Here is a 19,673-nt window from a genome sequence, read left to right as displayed (position 1 = left end):
GGGATCACAGGACCTCTATGCTCAGATTCAGCCTAACTCTTCAACATTAGATCATGTTGCACTCCATGCATACCTGCCCAGTGACACTTGGCAGGAGCTTTTGCTGTTCCTGACACAAGTGCATGGTTTTCTGCCTCCATGCCCTTGCTGCTGATTAAGGCTGACCATCTAATTTAGTGTCCAAACCTGACCACATTTGAGGTGAAAGGAGGTACTATTAATTATTGGGCAAAGACAATGGTATAAACATGGTTTCTCCCAAGGCAAACATATTATAGTCATGAGATTCTTTCTTCTTAACCTACTCCCTTATCATTTGCAAATCTCAGTCATCCTTAAATTCTAGCTGAACCAATGACCTCTTCCTTAATACTTTGTAGACTATGAAAGTAGACCTTAAATGTGTTGAAATGTAAAGCAAAAAGTCACTTTAGTTTGAAGTACTTTTCTTCTAGTGTTCTGAAATATTATATTAATGTTTTTTTTCCCTTGAAAACTGAACAATTGTTACCATTCTAATCATCTCAGTTAATTGTACTTTTTGCATTATGTTGGACTACTTTCACGCAATTCAAGGACAGTCCCTCCCCTCACCCAAAGAGACAACACATATGCACTTCAAAAACATCTCTCCCAGTTTTAAAGTTTTTACCATGATCTACAAAGCCCTATAGTAGTTGTCTACATATTCCACTTCACGTCTCATTTGCCTCCACTTTATTCTCTATGAGCAAGCCACACTGGCTTTTTTTTTTTCTCTGTTCCTCACACATGACAAAATTTTTCTGCCTAAAGACATTTTCTCTTATCTTTAATTTCCCCACAATACCTCTCCCACCTACCCACTCTTCCTTTGGCTTTGTGTAGATAAGCACCTTCTCATTACTCAGCACTAAGCTCCGAGAAGCCCCTTGACAACCTTATCCAAATAATACTCTGTCCTTCTGGTTCTCCAACCCTTGTCTTTTGTTTAATTTATTACAATTATAATTTAATATATATATATATATATATATATATATATATATACACACATATAATACATAATGCAATATGCGTGTGTATATAATATACAATATATATGTATGTATATATATATGTGTATATATATAATTATATATATGTAATAATTATATCCCTTTATTATTTGACTTCTCCCACTAAAATGTAAGCAGACTGGCCTCAGTTGCTGCTGTGTCCCTACATTTTAATTATGCTCCCACAGCAGAGAGGCTCAGTAAATATTGTTGAATGAATATGTATGCCCAATAGTAAACTTGCTTAACTTTTCTTCTGACTTCTGTCACTTACAAGAATTTATTTTGTACAAATGCTTTATCTGTCCATGTAAACAATGAACTCTCTAAGGTCAGGATTTACTCCCCAAACTTATATAGCACAGTGCCGTCACATGAAAATGCATCTTAAATGTTTATTAGTTAAATCAACATATATGTTTGTAATTACTTAGAACACAACCATCAATGCAGCCTTTCCAGATACCTATTTTTCAGAAAAAAATCTGTTTGTTTCAAAAGGAGAATTAATAGACTTCCTTTGACCAGAGGTGGCCTCTGGAATAAAAGTAAATCACTGTCAATCCCTCATCCCAAACAGGGTCTTTAAGATGGGGACGGGTATAACTTTGGAAAACTCCTCTTTGCAGAATTAAGAATGCTTGAAAGTTAAGGTCTTGTTAGAATTCCTTATTAGAACGTCTTTTTAATATTCTTATGACCACTGAGAGGAGGGCCTTGAAACATATCCGGTAACTCTCTTTTAGCACACTAAGAAGAGTACCTTTTTTGCTAAAGGCCATGGCCTTCCTGCCAACTAGTTCTTCCAGTAGCTAACATTGAGATAAACAGCAAAACACCCTGCAGGTCAGAATCCAGCCTCAGGCCTGTCTTACTTATTTTTATGCTATAGGATAAGATATGATTATCAATATGGGCTTAACAGTTATCATTGAACCACATGTTTGAGTCAGTTCATTTTCTAAAATTTTGTCTGGTTTATTCAAAGAATCCTTTGTTTCCTTAAAAGTCAAAATGCAGATAATGTTAACCTATTGTGAGGTATAAATATATCATAAGTAAGAAAAACGCTAGTATAATTCCAGAGCATTGTGGATAGTCAGTACATGTTCTTTTGTTCTGTTTTTGGCTGAGTCTTAAGTAACAACGTTAGCACCAAGGCAAGACAGTTGAATATATACCCTCACTTCAAAAAATAATGTGCAGTAAAACCCTGGATTGCGAGTAACTAGTTCTATGAGTGTTCCATAAGATGAGCAAATATTTCTAATAAATTTTAACTTGATAAACAAGCAATGTCTTGCAGTAGAAGTCGTATGTGATGCTGAACGTCACATGATCACAATTGTGCCAATGGTTCCTGAAATTCGCTTCAATATACGAGTGTTTTGGATTATAAGCATGTTTCCAGAATGAATTATGCTCTCAAACTGAGGTTTTACTGTATATGGTTTTTTTTGTGGTGGAAAAGTGGAGGACAGTCATAGACCTTCTCTTTTTGACCTATGTTCTCTAGACATATCTGTCATTGCTGACTGCTACTGTTACAGACACATTTGCTGTCGGGCTAGCAATGGCAGGGAGGGGGCTAACCTGAGAAAAGACTGGATTAAAACTTTGCAAACTCTAGCATTTTTTTTTTAATATACACTATCTTATCAGTGGTATAGGACAAACCCTAGTTCCTTACAATGATTCTCCTTTTCCCTTCCGTTTACTCAGCATCCAAAGATGTTTGTTACACTGAGGTTAAAAAAAAAAAAAAAGAGTGAGTTTAGGGGCACCTGGGTGGTTCGGTTGTTAAGCGTCTGACTTCAGCCTAGGTCGTGATCTCCTGGTTCGTGAGTTTGAGCCCCGCGTCTGGCTCTTTGCTGATAGCTTGGAGCCTAGAGCCTACTTCAGATTCTGTGTCTCCCTGTTCCTCCGCCACTCATACTCAGTCTCTCTCTCTCTCAAAAATAAGTAAACAATGAAACAAAAAGAAAACATGAGTCTAAACCTCATTTAAACATAGGTAGGGGATGATGGAAAGATTTTTAGATAATAGCATGAAAAGAACACTTGTTGTCAGTGTTGGTGAGGGAGAAGTTCCGCTCTTAGAAAGATCTTTTCTGGGTGATATGAGGCAAGATATGCACCAGCAAATATAAAGTGTCATGAGGAGCCTGAGTCTGGGTCCATAGCTCCTCCTTCTGAATACTTTATCCAAAAAAGTGATTTCACAGGTTTTAAGAAAACAAAATTGCAAAAGGGCTTTCCATACACAAGAGAAATTTTGTAGTACCTCCCGTTTTACACATTCAATTTCAGATTGATGGTAAACAATGGTGCTTGAAAGTTAGTTATAGAAGGGCACTACAGCCCTCTTTCCATGTGCTCTAATGCTTACATCTTTTGGGTGTCTCTGGTTTGGGATTTGTATTTTGTAGCACTGACAGAACATTCTGTAAGTCTGTAAAAACAAAGCAGAGATTAATTCTTTGGGAAAAAATATATGTATAAAATTAGCATTTACTTACTACCACTTTGCTCTGAGACATTATCAAATATATTTTTGCTAAGACAGAGTGAAGGATAGAAAGAGAAAATGATTATGTAATAAGATACAGCAATATCCAAGAGATCAAATTCCTGTCTCCCATTCCCCCTGGGAAGTATTTATTATCTGTATAACAAAGCTTAAGTGTTCATTTGATTAAAACAATTGATACAAAAGTATATAGACATTATACATCTTATTAACATTTAGATAGGATCTAAGAAACATCACTTAAGTATATGCTTTCCTCATCCACCTGCACCCCTCCCATCTCTCACATGCACTTCGCCCACACACATACACACAAGATGCCTATAGAAAAACATACTCCATGTTTAAATGGATCCATGGAACCAAATATCCTAATGGAGGATTCAATCAATATTAATAATATAATTCCAAATATTTATGATATAATATTATTGAGAAGATGTTACTGTTAAGATTCTATGGAACAATTGTTTCTGCATTGCTGGCTGTGTGAAGTCTAGATAAATATATGTGATCTGAACCTTGCAAGAAAAACAAAGAAACACAGGGATTTGAAAGAGGATGATGATTTCAGAGAAAGGTGAGGATTTTTTAGTGACTGGAGAATAGTGTCTGCAAAGGAGATGGCAGAAGAGGTAACTGATGAGCTAAGCCAGTGCCAGATTAAAAAGGTCTGCAATGCCATGTTGAAATTGTTGCATTTTAGGTAAATAGTGTATTGGTAGAGAGTTGTAAGCAGGAACTAATATGATCCGGAAACCCTTTTTTCAGAAAGCTAAAAGTGGCAACAATAAATATTCTTCTCTTATGGCATTTATTGACCTTGAATCTATGCTGTAAATTTGGATGCCCTTTCACACTGATACCAGGTATATTCTAGTCAGTGGTTAGCCACTTTATGGGTCCTAATGATGTTTGCTTCTCAGTCTGGTTGCTTGATGAACAGTATAATGCATTTGTTCAAAGTAAAGTCTTCCATATCATATCTTCAAAGGCCAAATTGATCTGTCTGCTGCCATTGCATTTCCAGTGGGCAGCGTCTCTACAACTCCGCGGGAACTTCTTAAGCAGCTTTTGTGGCCTTTCTGCTGTGGTTCTTGTTTTCTCTTCTCTGTCTCTAGTCACTCCAGCATGCTTGGTCAAAGCTGTTTTGGTATCTCTTTGTTGTGTCCTCTACAAATGTGTCTGGTTGTGCAAGATGACCTTCCCAAAATTGATATGCCACCTCTAAATTTTCTTTCAGAACCAGGCATCTGGCCTATTGCTCCCTGCCAGCTTGGACTCATTAGTATTTGCTTTTCCGTTATTGGTTGGCAGTGACGACTTGCCCTTTCAGCATCACGAGGCTTGGAAGAAATTCTGGCAATATCTATCAGGGTAAAGATGGCTTTGCTGAGATCCCCTTACCCAATTCACTAGCTGTTTTCACTTCTTCATTGGGGAAATGTAATTAAAACAAAATTTCCCAGCCCAGAAATCCTTTCCGCAAAAGTAGTAAAGAAAACACTTTTGTTATTGAATAAGCATTAAGCCAGAATGTGATGGGCATCACAGGCAATTCCCTAAGAGCTTGCAAACATAGAAAGGAATCTCACTCTTTTATGCATCCAGGCAGATACAACCCATTACATACTTGTTCGCAACATAAACAGTAACTCATCCTCAATAAGAAGACTTGACAGCACCATTTGTCACAGAATTCATCCTTTTACCTGGTTATTGGGGTGATTAGTGTTAGCCAATTGGCTTCATCCCAGGGAACCACAGACTTACTATATTTTTATGATGAGAGATTGTTTTGCACCTTGGAGCAAGGTACCCACCAAAGTTGGGCTTCTGCCTCCCACAGAAACTGGGAAATAGGAGTGTTATCTATCATGATGCTTATGTTTCAAAGAAATGGCTTCCAAGTCCTTGAGATGTATATTTCTAGGTAATAAAGTTAACAATAGGCCTATCTAGCTTCAAAAGGATTTATGTACATTTCAAAGAGAGGAAGACCTACCTACAATTACACGTTTTATAAAGTAAGTGCTTTGAGAAAAAGGAGGGAAGGAAATCAATTACCAACAGGGCGAAGTAAGCCTCTTAAAAGCCTCTTCCTTTTAATTTGTATTTGTTCTTACCTGAGAAGTCACATTTTTTAAAACCATACAATTTTTGTGTCTGCATTTTTTTCTCCTTCACTGCTTCCTAAAATGTGTTTATTCAAGTGTTCATGTTTCTCTTCCTGCAAGTCAATTGGCTTATGTTCAAATAGCATATGTTGAGATGTTCTGCTTGATTTTCTTGACTATGGGTGCTAGTATTGTATGCTACTTTTATTTGTCAGCTTAGATAGGGTTGTTGAAATTGATTAGTGATGAAGTCCTTTAAATACTGAGTGGAAGACAGAGGGATTTCCGCCCGAGTGGGCTTCTGGTCCCTGGTTTTCCTGGTTTCTCTTGGCCTCAAAGGCAAGGCATGCCTAGCCTACTTTTTGGTTTCTTCTCAGCTTCTGAGGTCAAGCCGAACCAGTACTCTGCCATGTCCTCAAAGTGCTCAGATCTCTGAGTACAGACACTTACGAGGATCCATTCCCTCTTTCTGTCTCACCACTGGGCTCCAACACTGTTCTACAAGTGCTTTCACATCCCCTGAACAATTCCTCTGAACCTGAATGGAGCCCATTTATATCCAGTTGAATTTGGAAAAGAGTCTAAAGAAGCATATTTACATAATTGTATTCCCAGTTTGTTCTCTTCCCACAAAACAAATGTTTGTGAGTGCCTTAATTACTAAGCAAATGATTTTTTTTTAATTTTTAAAAATTTTTACTTATTTATTTTGAAAGAGAGAGAGAGACAGCAGGGGAGGGGCAGAGAGAGAGAGAGGGAAAGAGAGAATCCCAAGCGGGCTCCACGCTGTCAGTGCAGAGCCCAATGTGGGGTTCAGTCCCATGAACTGTGAGATCATGACCTGAGCAGAAATCAAGAGTTGGACGCTTGACCCACTGAGCCATCCAGATTCCCCATAAGCAAATGACTTTTAAATAAAATACAGGGACACAAGCCACTCTTTCTTGTGTTAATTCAGGACAACCTGTTAACCTTATAGGTTCCATTTGGTCAAGCTTGATTGCTTTATTTTCCTTGAATAGTGAAGTAAGTCTTTTACTGTGTCTAGACACTCTTTTCACTGTTTCAAATAGCACACTTTCATAGTTTGAGAAGCTAGACCATTCTTGTTGTAACATAGAATGTATGATTCGATTGTCCTGATTTGAGATTCATACCTCTAATAAACCCTCAACTACCAAACTCAAGCATAGGGAATATTCTGGCACTATCCGCTTCTGTCCTTTTAAAATCCTGACCTACTTGAAAAGAATACCATCCTTGGGTCCATCAATGTTTCTGGTTCTTCACTCTTCATGAATCTAGATGCTGTTAGCAGAGAACAGATTCCTTTCCCATTGTTGACAGTTTGGAGTATGGATAGCTATAATCTGTAATAGTTCTTGCCACTATCAATTCAAGAGGGCCGGAATTTGTAAATGAAGGCAACAAAAGCCTGAGGGGTGTGCTTGAGGATCAAACCATTGCTTTTCTATCATGTATTTATGTACCTCCATTTGTACAAAAACCCTTTGTGTGGATAAATTTTGGACAACTAATTTGTAGTAGCATAAAAGAATTTCCACATATGTGTATTTAAAATTGCTTTTAAATTGACAATTCAGACAAATCCCATTCAGACCAAAGTATAAATAATAAATGTGTGTTTATGTGAACTTCTTGATGGAGAAAGCTGTGCAGACAATAGACTTATTTATTCCTGAAGATTTATGTTAAAAGAAAGTTCCCTGGGGCATTAAGAAAAAGCCTGCAAAAAGCACTCTAGTAAATTATAACTCTGAGGATAAAATATGACAAAAATAATTGCTAACGTAAAAACCACAGTGTAAAACTTGAATGTACTCTATATTATATGTTTTCAACTTTTTAAAAATTCCTGTCACTGACAGAACTACTTCTGAAAGAATAATTTGGATTTTTGGATACACTAACTCTTTCGATTTATGTATGTTTGAATATTGTTTTGAATCCTAGGTATTTAGCATAATAGTATTTAGCAATAGTCATATTTAATTAGTGCCTACTATGTTATTACTATCATCATTTTACAGGTGAGGAATTCAAAGGCTGAATTAGTAAGGTCATTTGCCCAAGTTTTACACCATTAATTGGAAGAGCTGGGATTTTAACCCTGGCCATCATGAGCAGAACCTACGCTGTTAAGTATCATGATATGTGGCCTTTCAATGTTATGTAATCCATGTGACATACTGTAGACAATACATTTGTGGTTCATTTGAAAGTTAAAATTCAAGGAATTACATGTGGTGAAGTTAATTTTTCCTTATCTTTCTAAAATACGTGAGCTCTTTGGCCTAGAGTAATCTTCAAATATACATTCTCTTAAAGTTATACATTTAAATTAACTTAATAATAAGTAAACCAGCATTGAACGGATGCACTCTTGCTTACATCGAGGCAACAGTTAATTTGAAACTTTTATAATTATATTCTTTCAAGTGAATTTAATGCTCATAAAAAAACAACCATTAACATAAGAGTGCACTTTATAGTCAGGCAGACTAAATTCGAATCTCTTACATATTGAATAATTGCAACCAAGTTTCTTAGCTCCTCTGAGAGAAAACCTTTAACTTTTTCTGAGGGTTTTTAGTATGCCCGACACTGTACATGAGAGACCTTGAGTTTACTTGTTTTGTAGATGAAGAAACTAAATCTCAAAAAAAATTTAGTACTTTTCTATTATACTACAGATAATAAATATCAGAGCCGTTAGTTTAAATTTAGGTCATTCTGACTCCAAAATTCTTTTTTTTAAACTTTTCATTACATTCTGCTGCTTCCATTACCTACCTCAAGGGGTTCTATGAGGATTAAATGACATAATGTGTATAAAATACACAGGAGCAGCCTCACTGTAGATACTGAAAGAGTAACATGAATTGTTTCCATTTTGAATTTTCCTAGTAGTGTATCTTAGAAGATACTCTGTTTGGAAAGTAGTATTTTCTACTACTAATGTCTTAAGTAGCAGAATGAGAATAGCTGTGAAGGAAAGTCACATGGTGAGTCATGAAACTTTAAAACTATGAGAAACCTTAGACATCATCATATCTAATGTTGTCTATTGTCTTCTGTTCAGTGAGCTTGTGGAATATTCTCTTACCCAGAACTTTTATACATAAACAGGTCTAAATTTGGTTGATGTGGTTGAATGGCATAGAGGAGAATCATTTTGCGCCAAATTTTGCATTTGAAATTTTTTTCTCTAGTAACTTTCTCTTCTTTTACATATGAAGGAAGCCACACGGGCAAAATACCTGCTAAAATTTGCAGTTGGTGGAGGAGCCGTGGCTAGAAGAGATGTTATACTCAACACCTTTTAAGTCTTGGTCCCATGCGCTTTCTTGGACCTAGGGCTACATAAAAGTGTCTACAGAAAAACTGTGCTTGGTATTTGTTCATAGTATTTTTGAAATGTTTGTTCTTATACATAGAAAACAATACAAAAATTTATTTCAGTGTCTAAGATGGAAGCAATTGTCGATAAAATATTACTGTAAAGTTTTTATCATTGGAATCTTCTCTGTGGACTCTAAAACTTTCTAAGGTTCATTCCTTAGAAAGCAAAGAATAAGCACTGTACTTATACAGCTATTTGATTCTCCTGAAATTGGAGTAGCCTAGTAAAAACCAACCTAATTGCCAATCCCATTATACAGTAAGGTAGCAAGCCATAGGAGGGACTAGATAGGAGGGGCTGTTGTAAATAAGTTTGCTTATTCTAACTTGTTTGTGACTAACACCACAATACTCTTTTGAGTTATAAACTTCTATTTTGTTTACTTACCCAGATTATGTGCTTGTAATAACAGAACAAATACTTGATGTGGTATAAACTGCGATCGCAAAATCATTTGCTTACAAAATAAATTATCATTGAATATACATATATGATCTATACATTGTTCATTAATAGGAGACATTGAATGTAATAATAATTTGGAGATAGTTCTCCTAAGCCAAAAATAGTCATATTAGTAAAGATGGATTACTGCATTCCAAGGTCTCAGGACAATAAATGGTTGAGCGCTTAAAGAAAACCTTAGCCTGAGCAGTAAAGATATGGTTTGATGACAGAAGAAAAATGCAGCATGATTTTCACCCTTAAGTAATTCATTCAATGAGAATTTATTGAGTATCTTCCTCAGGTTCTATCAGATACACTTATATATGAAGAGAAATTTGGGAGATGAGAAAATGATGAAACAGATATATATAAAGATAAATTGTGAAATATAATGAAGATGCTGTAATTGATCTAGGAACAAAATATTGTACAAAAATCATAAGTAAGAAGTTCACGTAACTATGAAAGCATTTATAAAACGGTAAAATCTGTCTTTACCTACATGTTTTTGATTTGAAAGTTATTCGGTAATTTTTTAAAAGTAGAAAGGAAGTATAAAAATGTAAATTACAATAACAATGACAAATACAGCAGGTATAAACAAGTTTGGGAACAAATACCACTGATTCATGGTTTATAAAACTTGGAAAGCAGGCAGATTATTATAGACATTAGCTTCACTATTTTATGGGGGAATAAATATTTGGCAAATACGTTGAGTCAGTTATGTGGTTGAGACTAAAGACTACTTCAAATGTGACTAAATATTTAAGAGAAACAATATAACATATATATAACATATATGTGATACCACATATATACATCTAGATGAACACATAGTTTAAAAAATGATGGATAGTACATCAACTCAGTTACTCAGGTGTTTTCTCTGCTGGTGCTGTTGGTAATAGGATGCCTTTCAGGAGATACCAGAGGGACAAAATAACCCAAATTCTGGAGTAGCATAGCAGAGGATTTCATGGTCTACTTCATGTTGTGAGCAATTTATAACATATTTTTTTTAATTGTCCAAAGTAGGTGAATACTTCTTAACTTAACAAAATGGAAACATTTTCTTTCACTAGAGACTCACGTGTGTGTGTGTGTGTGTGTGTGTGTGTGTGTGTGTGAGAGAGAGAGAGAGAGAGAGAGAGAGAGATTCCAAAGGGTCATTCCAAGTAGCATATGGTGATCACCACGGCGACTTCTAAAGAGAGTAGGGTCAATTAACTGATATGCCCTTTATGTCATTGAGCTCCATAATAAGTTGGACATGTACAGTTGGAAATTAGCACTCACTAACTAAATTACTCTGGTTAATAGGGGTGAAAATAATTTGAAATTTCCTAGGAAATTCCACGTGGGAAGAAAGAATAATACAAACATTAGAGACAGCAAAGAAAAAATTAAAACTGTGTAATGAAGCAGGAAAGGAACTTGTGACAATGAGAATTTTTTGAGCTGTCCATAATGAGATTATCAATGTGACCTCTTTGCTTTATACCCCTCTGCTATTTCAAATGAAGTCTATGCCACCCATAAATAATTTTAAGAGTGGATATTTTAGATTATTTTAATAAATTTTAAGTTTTACATTAAAATTGACAATTGGCAGGGCACCCAATGTGAGTGCATTGGGCTCTGCTCTCACAGCATGGAGCCTGCTTAGGATTCTCTGTCTCTCTCTTTCTCTCTCTCTGTCTCTCTCTGCCCCTCCCCTATTCATGCCCTCACTTTCTCAAAATAAATAAATAAATAACTCAAAAATAAATAAAAAATACATAAGTAAGTAAATAAGTAAGTAAATAAATAAATAAATAAATAAATAAATAAATAAATAAAATTGACAGTTGGCAAATCCAGGGATCAAGTGGCTGCACTTAGGACCACAACACAAGGAGACATCTGATTCTGTGTCCTATTTGGGGGAATTTGTCATTAGCCAACATGATATATCCACTTGTAAGCTGACTTAAGTCCTTATTCCAGACAATAATGTGGGTACAGAGGGTCCTAACCACCCTGCCCCTGCTATTGGACAAACTATGCAGGAAAATAGAGAATGATGCTTCATGAGGTACATTTGTTTTAGGAATACAATATGAATATCCATGAGAAATTGTATGAACTAATAATGAGCTCAATCTTAAAAACTTTGGATGAATGCCTTGTTTGGAACTGATGGTTGCAAACAGAGGGTTAGTTATAAACAGTGTGGTTGGTGCAGGATCACTAGCAATTTTTAGGTAAGTCATTCATAAAGTAGGGGCTGAGTACTGAGAACCTTGAAAATAATGGTTTCACCCATCACATACATACAGCTACTAAGGAATCAACACCTTTTGGGAGAGGGAAGAAGAAATTCATGGCAGATGTGCTTAGTGTATAAGGACCTGTAATCTGCCGTAGGATACCCTGGACATGGGACTTAATACCAGGAAATTGCTGGGAGACCACTGGCCATGATATTCCCAAAATTAGACAGACATATCCATGGGAATATCTGGATGTATAAAATGTTTACTTACATTGAACATACCTATACCAGTACGTACCTGTAGTGATTAAGAACTTGACCTTTGATATGAAATTACCTGGATTCTAATCCAACCCTATGATTTATAGTCTGTGTAACTCTGGACATATTTCTATCAGTCCCCTCATCAGTAAAATGAAGCAAATAACATTATGTAGCATAAAGTAAAGTTGTGTGTACAGAATTAGATAATCTATGGAAGGTACTTTGCATACCCGTGACCTAAGAAGCAATATTAAAATTATGACTTCAATTCCATTACTCTTCTTGTATAGAGATACTTGAGGAAACACTGAAAATACTAATAGTCTACCTTAAATTGTGTGGTTGTTGATATCTTTTAAAATATTTGTACTTTGGGGATTTTTTTCAAGTTTTCTTCAGTGAACAAGCTGTTTTGAATTAAGAGGAAATTTTTCTAATTGTCAAATTATTTCCCAGTCAAAAGCATTCTTTTGTGGAAGATAAAACACAATTGATAATTCCTAAGAGAAAGTTTCCTTAAAAATCCTTTTAACAATTAAACACATGAATGCAATTCAAATTAGACTCTATTTCGTGCCACGCTATTCTCTATAAAATAACTGGTGAAAACTGATATGTTTAACTTATATTTTACCTTAGGGTATAACATGGGAATAGAATGTTTGGGGATATGTAAAACTAGATTTGATATTTGTAATGACTTTGTTTTGAATTTCTTATGTTTAGCAACTAATGATTGTACTTGAAATAATTAGCTCATGATACCTTTGTAATAGCTGAACATCACAAATCATGTTCTGAAGGTCAGTGGTTAAAGTAAATATCCTCAATGGAATAAATGTACCTTTTTCATAGAAGATTAAATAATATCAACTGAGTGCACAGTCTTTTAAGCAGAAATCTGAATCACGTCAAACCAATTCACCTTCCAGTGTGTGCATCTTGCATTCTTTTAATTTATTCCCTGTGCCCTTTTCTTTGCTTTTATTAGATGTAGATTCACTCTTCTGTAATGTTAACTTCGGAATAGTATATGTCAATTTACACTCAAGATTTTTCTAATATTTTTAATTTCTTAATTTTTTAAATTTTTTATTTATATACATATATATTATTTTTTTTACACTTCTTGCTATCTGTCCCCTGTTCTATCTAGTGTAACTTGCTAGGGTACAATGCTCTTTGTTATAAAACATGGAAAAGATATCGGGCAGAAACATGAAAAGACTACTCACTGCCCCATTCACAATCAACTTATAAGATAATGAATTTACTGCAAAAGTAAACTTTTCTTTTTTTCAAAATATATTTGGAACTCTTGTTTAAGAAATACTTCAAGAGATCGTACTAAATTACTGTAAATGTACTTACTGGTCTCTGGACACTTGTGTTATTCAGGATGGCTGTGATGTCTGCCCATATTCAAATGAAACTTGGAGGTTTATGTTATAAATCCAACTGGAGGTATAGTATTGTTTTTGAAAATAAAATTTAAACATTCTGGAAGACATTGGCTAGCTATTCACCAAGATTAGATTTAATAAATAAGTGTTATTTTAACTAGCCCTGAATGAGGACTGAATGCAGAGACAGCTAGTTGTCATCCAGTATCCATTCTCACTTATTTCCATCATAAATGGAACCCCTACATTTTAGTCTCAAGGCTACTCAGCCTGAAACCACAATTATAGCTTCCATAGCATCCAGGGCCACGGTGTAAGTACACTTTTCCCAAAGAAATGTGACCAGAAATGGCGTATGAAACGCCTGGCAAATGTCCTTGAGAATAAGATTTTTGCTGTCTGCATTTTCTTTCTCTTTTCCCTGGAGTGGAATTTAGAAGTGATTATAGGCAGCCTTTTTCATCAGCACACAGGAGAGCAACATCTTAGGGGCTGCTTGAGTTCAGAGAGGAGGAACCAGGATCTCTGGATGAGTGAAGAGATGAACCACCTATTCCTCTAGCTGCTTATAGCTTAGACTCTTACTTGAGAAAGAAAGAACTGTTCTTCATGTGTAAGTCACGTTTACTTTGGTCTCTGTTGGAACAGTCAGACATTATTTCAAATGCTCCTTAAAATATAAGAAACAATATTCATTATTAAAATAAATTGGGGGAGCATTTTTAGTGTACAAATGTTCTTCAATTTTCTCAAAAGTCACAAAATCCTGTGACCTCACTATTATTATATAAGTCTCACAGGTAAAGAAACTAAAGCTTGGGGAATTCTGCTCTATCAAAAGTTACCCTTGGCTCAGTCCATTGAGCATCCAACTCTTGATCTTAGCTCAGGTCATAATCTCACAGTTTGTGGGATCAAGCTCTGTGCTGACAGTGTGGGGACTGCCTGGGATTCTCTCTTTCCCTCTCTCTCTGCCCCTCTCTGCCCCTCTCCTGTTCTCTCTCTCTCTCTCTCTCTCTCTCTCTCTCTGTCTCTCTCAGAGTAAATAAATAAACTTTAAGCAAAAAAAGTTACCCTAATACATGAGTTCAAATATAACACACCTGGAAGATAGAAAGTTTAGTTTTGAAAATAACCAGTAGTAGCTCACAATAGGTTTTGCTGTGTTAACTTTTCTCCTTTAAAGTCTTTATCATTGCTAACACCTACCTTACTGGATCCTGGCTGGAAACCTAATGCTTGGCCTCCAGGAAGTTGCTTAATATCTAAGGACCTCAGCTTCCTCATCTGCTTGTATAAAGGGTGATTGAGGAGGTGAGAGGCAAATGTGCTTTTTAATAGTAAGTTACATTTTGTTCGTGAACATCAGCCTAATGGCTCAACTGCAGAGATACCTAGTTAGGCTCCCTTTATTTGAAAACCTTTAAAATAAGTATCATAATTTTTGGGGTGCCTGGGTGGCTTAGTCAGTTAGGCGTCTGACTTCTGCTTGGGTCATGATCTCTGAGCTGTGCCGACAGCTCAGAGCCTGGAGTCTGCTTCAGATTCTGTGTCTCCCTCTTTCTGCCCTTCCACTACTCGCACTCCGTGTCTCTCAAAAATAAATAAACATTTAAAAATTTTAAATGAGTATTATAATTCATATACGAATGCCACACCTCTTAGTATTAAATGTGGCTAACAAGTAGTCCTTAATAACCAGTGGGAAATCAGCTTAGGAAGTATGGAGAAAGGGGCAGTATGAAGAATCCTCTGATTTAACCACCTCAACACCTAGGTACAAATGAAGCTGACCCCAGAGATAATGAGCAGCTTACCTCCCAGCAGAATCCAAAGAGGAAAGAAATGTGTACTATACCCTATGAGTGGTGTAGTTGTTCAGGCAATCATTACTTCTCCCTAAACTGAGAAATGGGCACTAAGAAAACCCCTTTAAGTAAAAACTCCTAGTTAGAGATAGGAACTGTGCTTAGGAGGGGTTCCTGGGTGGCTCAGTGGGTTAGGCGTTGCACTCTTGATATCTGCTCAGGTCATGATCTCACGGTTTGTGAATTCGAGCCCCCATCAGGCTCTGTGCTGACAGCTCAGCTCATTCTCTTCCCCGCTCATTCTCTCTCTCTCAAAAATAAACATTAGAAAAAAAAGTGTGCTCAGGGACACTTGGAGAGTAGATTATTAGGCTGAAAGGTGTTACTGTTAGATTTGAGTGGGTGGGGCTGGACAGAAAAGCAGGGACACTGTCCCATCTCTTTCATGAGCTTCCCTGTATTGAAATGATGGAAGTTTCTTTTTTTTTAAGATTTTTTTTTAATGTATTTTATTTACTGTGAAAGAGAGAGAGCATGAGTGGAATAGCAGCAGAGAGGGGGAGGGAGAGAGAGAATCCCAAGCAGGTTCCACACTGTCAGCACAGAGCCTGACTTGGGACTCGATCTTACAAATGGTGAGATCATGACCTGATCTGAAATCGAGAGCTGGGCGCTTCACCAACTGAGCCACCCAGGAGCCCTGAAATGATGTTAGTTCCTAGTCAGATAAGCACATGAACATGGGTCATACAGTTACTTATTGGAAATCAATAGCAAATTTGCCTTTATTTATCCAGTTTAGGTCTGTCCATGTTACTTTTCTAATTAATCCCCAAGTAAAGCTAAAAATTACTTTTTAGTTTTTATCATTAGATATTTAGTGAAACAACTACAAGTTTATTGGGGATAGGAGTCAAGAAAAGTAAAACATAATTAATATTATTTATGTTCACATTTTAACCGAAATTCTGCTTCCTTGAAACCCTAGAAAAATACAAATCTGGTTGCAAAAGGTGCCAGGTTTGAATCCCAAGTTTGCTGAAGCTGCTTAAGGTCTTTTAAACTCAGCTTCCTAATCTGAATTGTGAATAATGTGTAAGGTTATTGTGAGATTAGAGATGATACACATCAAATACCCGGCACACATTAGCAAAGTATATGGAATTGTGTGCTGATTTGCTCTGTACCTGTGCTGTATTAATCGGGATACAATAATCGCTTGGGTACAGTACTAGAAAAAATCTGATCTAATAGAAATATGTTGTTGGTTAAGCTGAGGATACATAGCTCATGCAGAATCAATGCCAACATAATACTTAACCACCATCCTTTTAATGTACTCCTATTGACCAAAATGCAGCAGCAAACAATTGAGAAGATGTGAGTATGAAGCTAGATGACAATCTGGGCCAGTGGGGACATAGCCTGGGATATAAACCTTGGTTTTCCATACTTTAATGGTGCAAGTAACCTTTTCACCACTTCTCAAAAACTGGCTAGAAAGTTCTGGTTTTCTCAAAGAACAGTTATAATCTTTAGTTTATTTTCTGAAAATTTTATTCGTCACGCACAAAAATAACCCTTTTCTTCCACAACTGAGTGTTGTACACTGAAAAATTAATGGCATTTCTGTAACTTCTTTTCAGGGGCTTAGCATTTTCATTTAGCTGATTAAAATCTATTGCAGATGATAATTATGCCAGCTTTTAAAAAAAATCATTCAAACACTCAAAAATGATTTTAAAATCTTTAAATGTACCAGATTTTTATTTCTCAGAGGGTTTCTACTTACAGAAAATTTGCTTAGATTATTCCCTTTTGTCATATTCTAAGTAAATGTTAAATCAGTGCAAAATGGGTGGATTTGTATTTCTAAAAATAACCTCTTTCACAGGAAGAAGAATTAAGGAAGAGTGGGGAAGCCAAGTATGCCCACTTGAGTGATGAACTTCATGTATTAATTGAAGTGTTTGCTCCACCTGGGGAAGCTTATTCACGAATGAGTCATGCACTGGAAGAGATTAAAAAATTCCTGGTTCCTGTAAGTGTCTTTCCTTTTTCGCAAAATTGTTTCTCATAAGCTTTTTAAAATGTGCCTTTGATATTCACTGACTTTCTAGACAGAAAGTCATACTGCAAACTAATTATTTGTTGAGTTGATAAGAAGGTTAAAAAAAAAAAAAAGAATACAACAAATGCTTAGCGTAGGACCTGGCATGTTGTCATCACATAATGATGGTTTGACAGTGTCCTCAGTATATCACATGCCATACACCAGTTCATGGTTATGAAGAATAAGACAATTAACATACTTATATATATATAATTGAAGTTGTATACTTTTCTCTTGTGTCTTAATCACTTGGTAGTTGACATGTATTCTTGGCAATTTTTTTTTTTTTTAAAATTTTTTTTTTTTTCAACGTTTTTTATTTATTTTTGGGACAGAGAGAGACAGAGCATGAACGGGGGAGGGGCAGAGAGAGAGGGAGACACAGAATCGGAAACAGGCTCCAGGCTCCGAGCCATCAGCCCAGAGCCTGATGCGGGGCTCGAACTCACGGACCGCGAGATCGTGACCTGGCTGAAGTCGGACGCTTAACCGACTGCGCCACCCAGGCGCCCCTGGCAATTTTTAATTAATAGAGAAAGCAGATGTAATGGGACAGGAAAGATTAAATATGTAATATTTGTAACAAGACAATGATGTTATTTGAAAATATCAAATGCATTCTTATCTGAATTATGCCAGGTGTTTACTCATTATAAAACACCATGTCAAATAATCAATATTAATAGAGCCAGACATTTGTTGACCTCAAACAAAAATTGGGAAAATAAACTCATTGCGCTCTATGAGAGCACCAGAGAGCATTCATTTAGTAAGGCAGCAAATTCAGGGTTGCACATTGGATAGAATTCTCTACTGATTTTCTAAGAAATAGAGGAAGGTTAAATGAATGAAGCTTTTATAAAGGTTGACAATTTAGCATTCTAGGAAGAGGTCATTCAAATAGAAATCTTGGCATCAGGCTTAGAGCTGGGAATAGGATAATTGGAAGAGAATGCTGAGTAAAGTTTTCTGGAGTGCCTGGGCAGAAGTCTTTGGCAGAGGAAGAAGACAGTAGCTAAGATTAATCTGTTCAATGAAGGAACACTGTAGATTTCTAAAGTAAGCAATAAATTCAGAGGAAATGGTGGGTAAGATCCATTGATTGGCAGTGATTTTGAGAATGGGAAAAGAGAAGAAGAAAAACAGAATTTCAGAATGTAAAAACATCAATATCTAACCACATAATGTATTTATATGCTCAGTTTAAAAATTTCTTTCAAGACAAGGTTATAGAATAATCCCATACCACTCTGTTTGTTCCCTAACTATATATGCACACAGAATTTCTGCACAATTTATTATCTGGTGCTTATCAAAACACCTTCCTAAACAGATCCCATATTTCATAAGGATGCTATATTCTTTCTTCCATTTGCCTCCAAACTAAATGCCTAGCTGTTGGGTACACGACTTTCCTATATTTAGCTCAGATCAGACCTCTAGTGATATAGGTGGTGTAGGAAAAGGCTAAGACTACTGATATTACTAACTCATTTCATGCCTATAGACAGATAATTTAAATTCTCATAGCTTCAGCTTATTCATCTTTAAAAAGAAGATAGGGGCACCTGGGTGGCTCAGTCGGTTGGGCGTCCAACTTCGGCTCAGGTCATGATCTCACCATCCGTGGGTTCAAGACCCGCATCGGGATCTATGCTGACAGCTCAGAGCCTGAAGCCTGCTTAGGATCCTGTGTCTCCCTCTCTCTCTGCCCCTACCCCGCTCAAGCTCTGTCTCTGTCTCTGTCTCTGTCTCTGTCTCTCTCAAAAATAAATAAACATTAAAAAAATAATAAAAATGTAAAAAATAAAAAAAGGTAATTATAAGTGACCTCTATCACAGTTTTTATGAATATTAAATAGGGTAATGCATATGAAAGGACAGAAAATTATCAAGCACTATATAAATGGATGTTTTCAATCTGTTGTATTATAGTAGGTAGAATCTTGGGATAACTTTTTGAACTTATATGTAGAAATTTGAAGTTATATGTAGAAATTTGATGAAATATGTAAGATGAAATGCTATTTCATTGCTACATATATATAGGTCCTAAGTTGTAGACTAGGTTAACCCTATTTTACTATAAAAGCCAGTATTACATCTCACTTACATTTTCAGCCTTGTGATGCCTGTAATCATTTCATTTATAACTTATCCACTAAAATATATATACTCCATGAGGGCAGGGCTGGTAGTGTCTGTCTTATATTCCCATCATTCAGCATTGTGCATGGCACAATTTGTTTGAGAGTCTGACTGATGGAATGGCT

The 19,673-nt window shown here is 36.1% G+C and overlaps 1 protein-coding gene across 6 annotated transcripts in view; it reads left to right on the top strand.

Moving 5' to 3' along the window:
* KHDRBS2 (KH RNA binding domain containing, signal transduction associated 2) overlaps window positions 1–19,673 on the top strand; it is a 600,763-nt gene that overhangs the window by 291,201 nt on the left and 289,889 nt on the right. For all 6 annotated transcript variants that reach the window (XR_013555660.2, XR_013555659.2, XM_078447041.2 and 3 more), the window contains exon 4: window positions 17,182–17,328. Coding sequence is in view for 4 of the 6 variants with exons in the window: in XM_078447041.2 (XP_078303167.1) it covers window positions 17,182–17,328 (147 nt within the window). In the remaining 2 variants the exon portion in view is untranslated. The remainder of the gene's footprint in view (window positions 1–17,181; window positions 17,329–19,673) is intronic.

The sequence above is a fragment of the Panthera onca genome, chromosome B2, assembly GCF_046562875.1.
Source record: "Panthera onca isolate mPanOnc1 chromosome B2, mPanOnc1 haplotype 2, whole genome shotgun sequence".
NCBI classification, from domain to species: Eukaryota; Metazoa; Chordata; class Mammalia; order Carnivora; family Felidae; genus Panthera; species Panthera onca.
The sequence above is the reverse complement of the archived record's forward strand: the minus strand, read 5'-3'. Positions and strand labels throughout refer to the sequence as shown.